Genomic DNA, 6554 nt, shown 5'->3' on the forward strand with positions numbered 1-6554 from the left:
CCCCGGAGAAGAAGGTCTTGTTCTGTGTCCTTTCCCGTGGGGCTAGAAGTCCCCACCAGGAAGGGGAAGCCTGTGACCTTGGGAGGCTCCTTTCCCTTCCTCGGTTCACTTTATTCTCTAGCTCCGTGCGCCAGGGAAACCAGCACATCTGGTAAATGCACCTGCGGCGTCCCGGCCCCTGTACCACTGTGCTAAGCACTCTGTCCGTGTCACCCCCTCCACTCCTCTCAGCTGGAGAACAATGGCCGCCTCCTCCCGCGTGGCTTCTGTGCTTTTTGCTCTACGCTGGCTACGTCCACGTCCCCTGATCAGATCATCACTGCTGGGGAGACACTTCTGTCTCCAGTTCACAAAAAGACACAGTGAAAGATTGGCAGTAAGATCCTCACTACCAGCTACTGGATTAAACTGAGAAATCCAGGAAGTTTCTAGTTCTTAAATCCCAACAGTCTCACCTGGGCAGAAGGGCATAGTAGTCACATCCACCCTTTATTCAAAATAGGAGGCGGTCCCCAGGAGGGAGGGGGTGCTCACTCGTAGGGCCCCTCTGATCGTCAGCCCATTTCCCTGCTCACAGGTGCCCAGGCCCACATATTGCAGCCCAGGCTCCTTTCAAGTCCCTCACAGGCCATCCTCGCCCACCCGACCTCCCACTTCCCCGTCCACAAGAACCCTTACTCACATTTCCCCACCACCACCTTCACGCAGACATCCTCACCTGTCAGCGTGGCCCCCTCACCCCAGCGCCTGCCCTGCTCACCTGGCTCTGCTGCAGTGCCTGCTCCCACCCCCTCTGCTCAGTCCCCTGCTTAGACCGAGCTCAAACCTCAGCTCCTCTGGGAAGCTTTCTCTGGCCACGCAGCCACATGCTCTCCGGTCTCCGCTGAGCTTCTGCACCTGTGGACACTTAGCCCCGGGCAATAGCGGTCTCTCTCTCTCTCTCTCTCTCTCTCTCTCTCTCTCTCTTTCTCTCTCTTCCTCTCTCATTCTCCTCTGCACATCTTGTAGTTGCCCAAAGTCTACTTTGAACTCTTTAACCAAAACATGCTGCTTTCTGTCCACAAGGAGCATGTGCCCCTGTGACTTCATTGGTGCCTTCAGAGTCCCCTTTCCAAGGGTTGCCCCAGCCCAGAAGCAGGGATTCCTGTAGAAAATGTCTAGGCCTGGACACAAGGGTGGGGAGGGCCGGTGGGACCCCCCAGATAAGGGCCCTCCTCCGGAGACATGAAGGCAGGTAAATGGTTAACAAAGGGAGGATTTCTCTCTGATCTCCTCCTCTGCCAGGGAATTCACCTTTACCCGCTGACCTTTCTGTGAGGGTGAGATCTGAACAAAGTTGCGCACAGTCATGGATGGGTAAATACCCATCGCTCATGTGTGCCCCTGCCTCTGCCCCCTGCCTCCTCAGAGACCGTCTGAGGTATGCAGACCACCCCCTACATTACATGGCTGGTAGCAGAGGAAAGACACATGTACACACAGAAAATGAAAGTTGGACCCTCTGACCCCTTAGGAATTCAGGGCCTCAGCTTTAAAGCAAGGAGAACGGTGCACAGAGGAGGCCAAGCCATGCCAGTCCGGTCGAATCGAACAGGAGGCATTTCCGAGCATGCATAGCAGATCTTGGGCGATGTCTTCCCGTCCACTCTCTTTCTATCCCAGCCCTGCCCCAGGGACCTGCAGGCCACTGCAGTCGACATCTATACATTTACTGGCAGAGTCCCCGGCCCCAGGCTTCTCCCACCTCCCCTGACCCCCCCACATCTGTTTTATTTTGTGCAGCTCAATAGCTTGCGATTCCACCCCTCCGAGGGCTTCACTGAGTTTGGGGAGAACTGACATCCAGTTGCTTCATTTGTTTGGGATGACTGTTTCCATTCCGGGCCCCTGTACTCACGTGGCTGGCACGTCCCATCGGTCACATCTCCACTTGGATGGGTGTGGCTGGCACAGGCCTGGGGCAGTGGGGGAAGCTAAGCCTACCAGCGCCCCCGCCTCCATCTGGGCAGGGGCTGGCACTCAGAAGGCGTGGAGAGTCTTTGGTTTCATACTTTATTCATCCCATGAGCCACTAAGAGCCTAGCTGTCTAGGAGCGTACGGTTCGCGCATTTGATCGCATCTCCATGAGCCTCCTCTCAGCAGCCCAGCCACTCAGCCCCTCTGAACTTCAGGCCTGGCTTCTACACCCAAGAGGGGGGAGAAAATCTGAGGGGCTGCCCAAGATCCTGGCTCTGCCTCCACATCCTCGCTGCTCCCCGCCCTGTGCGGCAGGCGGGACTGTGGGCACGCGGGCGGCAGGCATGGGAGGAGGAGGGGAGGGAGGGATGACGGCAGTTGAACCCGGTGAGAATATGTGGACCCCTCCATGCGCTGTGCCGTGGGACAGACCACGAACACCCCCTGCCAAGCTCAGTGGTCAAACCAGATTCTGAGATGCCCCCACCACCACCACCACCACCTTCGGTCTCAGCGCTTACTGCTCTCTTAAAGGTCCGATATTTAAAGAAATATTTTATTTCCAATACAGACACAGCCCTTGATGTAGCAGTAAAAACCAGCACCCCTGAGAGGCACGTGGCTGTGAAGTGTGTTGGTATGTAACTTCCTGTCTTTGCCCACGTGCAAGCCTTCGTCCCGCTGCTCCTTCTGTCCCTGGAGAGGTGCTCCTCCCGCCGACCCCGGTGCTCAGGCGTCAGGAGGCCTTGGCGTGAGGGCGAGAGGTCAGCTCAGGCAGGAGACACTGTCCGGCGATGGGGCTGACTGGCGTGGGGTGGGAAGCGTCGCTGGGCCTCACCCAACAAGAGTTGCTTTGAGGATCTCGCTCCCCACCCCCCACTTTGGAGATGGAAGTCAAATTTTCGGATTCTGCTGTGCAGAGCAGAGAGGTCACTGGGCTCTAATGCATTTACCATTGACTGCCCCTCTTGTAGTGCGTCTATTAGTGAGTAATTTGATTTGTACCTATTCATTTGCAGTCCCTGCAGGAGCCTGGAGCTGGCCCCGCGTATAATTGGTGCTGTCTCTATTTTTACATCATTAGATTAGCCCCGACTCCCGGCCACTTGTTGTCTGCGCTTGTCTGTCCATTTATACAACCTAATGTAACACAAAATTCATTACTGATCACATTACTTTCAACTCTGAAGCCAGCCTCGTGATAAACATTTGGTTAACCCCTTCCTGCCCGCGGGAGGGCTGCGGAGCAAATGCACTTCCCCTCGGCAGGCAAATCAATATCTTAATACACCAAAGTGGAATTGCATTTCTAGATTTGTTATTCCTCCTGGAGGAGCAGATGGAAGGGCGCTCGGAGCGAGTGGAGCTGAATAATGAATAGGGCCCCGGCACCGGCAGCCAGTCTGCCCAGGAGCACAAAGGCTCCGCCGGCATCCGCCCGCGTGCTCATCGGGCCGGTGGCACCACGGCCCTTACCTGGGGCCTGTGCTTCTCTGCCCAACATAGAACATGGGTTCGAGGGCACAGGCTGGGACCCCAACGTGGGCAACAGAGACCTTACCCCCTCAAACCGCCCCCCCACACACACACACACACACCATTCTCTTTGCTAGACTTGGCCTAGGATGACTGGACCAGGAACTGGGTTTGTTTCCTTAAAACCTGCTTAACTGGTATGAAGGTACCACACACGTGGGCCTGGCACTAATGCCACCAAAAGTCAAATCCACAACTAAGCTGACGTCTGCCCTTTGGAACCAAATGCACCAAGTGCTTTCTGTGGAGAGGAGGACCGGCGATGTCAGAGCTGGTGGGTTCACACCTACTGTGTGTGTGTGTGTACCTGCTCTCGGCCCTGGCTCTGTGGGAGGGAGGCCCTGAGCAGCATGGGGCTGCCCTGGAGCTGGCCTGGCTTCTTAAAGGGACCCCCGCAGAGCTCTGTTTAGGCTAGAAGATTCTCCCCTACCCCCACCCTGGCCATCCCTCCCCAGCCCCCATTTGTCTCTGGGTAGCATCCACACCCACTCCAAGTCATTAACTCGCAGGACAGTTTGTTTCCAAAGGAAAAATACCCTGACTTATTAAGAAACTCTCATAAAGCCTGTACTACAGTAATTAGAAAAGTAGGCGTAGAGGAAGTAGAATGGAACCCATTACTATGAAAGTCATAAATCCTGGAGTAAAAAGAAGCCGTAAACAAGATACTCAGCTGGGAGTGGGAGCTGGAAAGAGCAGCCCGTCTAGGGGCCGTTCTGTTGAGCGGAGCTCCGGCCGCCTCCTGCCGGGACTGCCCCGTGGTCCCTGCTGCCCGGTCCCTGGTTCAGAGCCCAACGGGGGGGAGGGGATGGTGGCTGCAAGGTGAGATGGCAGAGGTTGGGGGGGGTGCTCGCCCCGCCCTGACTGTGGGAAGCTGCATTTCTCGGGAGGGGCTGCAGAGACTCCAGAATTAGAACCACGCGCTTGCTGTTGTGAGGAAGGACAACGGGGCACCTTGGCGGGGTGTGCTCGGTGGGAGAAGGACACTGGGGTGTCACCCAGGGGAGCCCGTGCAGCCGCTGTCTCCCCGGCACGAACTTGCTCCGTGCTGAGCCTGCAGTGGTGGCCTCAGCTGTCAGTCCTCTCAGGTGGGTCAGTGGGACAGTGGGACTGCGTCTCCCCTGGGCCCCAGCCATCAGCTCTAGAAAACAGAGCAGAGTGCGGCCGTGGCCTTTGCCGAGGAGGACAGACGGGTGACAGGGAGGCTGGTGGAATGAGAGGCTTTGATTTCTTAACCTTGATGGAAAGTGGGGAAAGCCACATCTTACCAAACTCTTCCGCTGCGTCGCAGAGAATGTAATTACGTTCGGACATTCGAATGAGAACCAGATGTGCGCTGGCCCGTGGGGCGCAGCGTCTCCTGCGGTCTGCAGGCCCCTGTGCCGTCTCGCAGCCTCGCAGCCCTCAGGCAGCTCGGCAAGACCCACCTGGGAGCTGGGTGGGGTCCCCGGAGCTTCGAGGCTGGACTTGGGAAATGGGAGGGGCAGGGCCAGCTGCCAGACACCTGGTTCCACGGGACAGTTTCCAAGCCCTGTCTCTTCTTAGCCATGCTGAGTGGGCATGTTGGTGGGGCCTCGCTGGCACCCACCCCGCCCACATGCAGACACACACACACACAGAGGTCATGCCGCAGCACCTGGCCCGGCATTTTCTCTCACCAAACACAGTGCCAGGCTGCCCAGCCTTGCATCTGCCTCAGAGGGGCGTGTGGTGCCAAGGACCTGGAGCTGGGAAGGGCATTCAGGCCTCCTGGGTGGGGAGCACCCCCCTGGGGGCCTCAGCTGCCAACACACCAGAGATGGCAAAGCTCACCTTGTAACCAGGACGCCCCAACCACCAGAGTGGTCTCTACACATGTGCCCTGCGTGTTCTGCTTCTTAAAGCCCCTTCACATCTTCTCCCCAGAGCCCCACACACCCGACGAGGCTGCCAGGCTGCCCCCGCCCCTCCTCCCCCCAGTCCCCTCCCGCCTGACCAATGAGGAAGCAGATGAGAAGTGAAGTGACAGGCCCAGGTCATTCAGCACCGCTGTCTGCACCCAACGGGGGCTCCAGTGAATCCCCTGCCTCCCGCCAAGGCCCTTCCCCTTCTGGCTGCTCCTGCATCCATCTCAGCGGTTCTCAACCTGTGGGTCACGACCCCTTTGGCGGTCAAACGACCCTTTCATAGGGGTCGCCTAAGACCATCCTGCATATCAGATATTTGCATGACGATTCATAACAGTAGCGACATTTCAGTGATGAAGTAGCAACGGAAATAATTTTATGGTTGGGTCACAACATGAGGAACTGTATTTAAAGGGCCAGAAGATTGAGAACCACTGATCTGGCTGATCGTAAGCATGGCTTCAGCCAGACTTATCAAATGCCTCAAACCCAGGGAAACGCCAGCCAGGCCTGCGCAGCCTCTGCTCTCCTGCACGTAATGTGCTGTGACAGGGCGCACTCTGTCTTGGTCAGGACATGGAGTCATCCTGAGGGAGGGGCCCCGAGAGGTCACTGCACAGGCTGCTGGTCCCGGCTGCCCGGTGGGTGATCCTGTCCCTTCTCCTTTGAAGCCAGGACCGGGAGGACCTGAGTAACGTGGGTCTCCTGGGAGTGGGGGTGGCAGCATTTCTGTGCGAGTCTTTCCCTGCCAGGGACGGTGTCACTTCGTAGCTGTTGTAGGAGGGACCTGGGAAATGCTTTCAGCTCCTAACGAGACCAGTGTCCCCTCCCACTGATGCCCTGCCTGTGGGCATTGCCTGTCAGTTGGTCAAAGGCTATGCAGGAATTGAGCTGGACTGTGAGTTGCTCTGCTCCTACCCCCAACACACACACACACACACACACACACACACAGCCAGATCCAGTGGAAGACAGGTGGGGGCCAGGGCAGGCCATGGGGTCTTGGCTTCATTCTGTGACGTTCTGGGTCTCCGTGCCTGTTGGGGTCAGGAACAAGAGCTGGGCAAGGAGGAAAGAAAGCATGTTTGTGGGAGCCCTGGGGGTCGAAAGAGGCTCCGGCCGGCAGGAAGGGGCGTGCCCACGGCACCGGGGCCAGGCTGCGTGCGGGGAGAAGG

General features: G+C 57.5%; 1 protein-coding gene across 1 annotated transcript in view; it reads left to right on the top strand.

Annotated features, from left to right (window-relative positions):
• The window catches only part of LOC102764753 (breast carcinoma-amplified sequence 3), a 247028-nt gene that overhangs the window by 232135 nt on the left and 8339 nt on the right, over window positions 1–6554 (top strand). Inside the window, exon 5 of the mRNA XM_006770281.2 lies at window positions 2529–2594. Within this exon, the coding sequence (XP_006770344.2) occupies window positions 2529–2594 (66 nt within the window). The remainder of the gene's footprint in view (window positions 1–2528; window positions 2595–6554) is intronic.

The sequence above is a fragment of the Myotis davidii genome, unplaced genomic scaffold (assembly GCF_000327345.1).
Source record: "Myotis davidii unplaced genomic scaffold, ASM32734v1 scaffold684, whole genome shotgun sequence".
NCBI lineage: Eukaryota > Metazoa > Chordata > Mammalia > Chiroptera > Vespertilionidae > Myotis > Myotis davidii.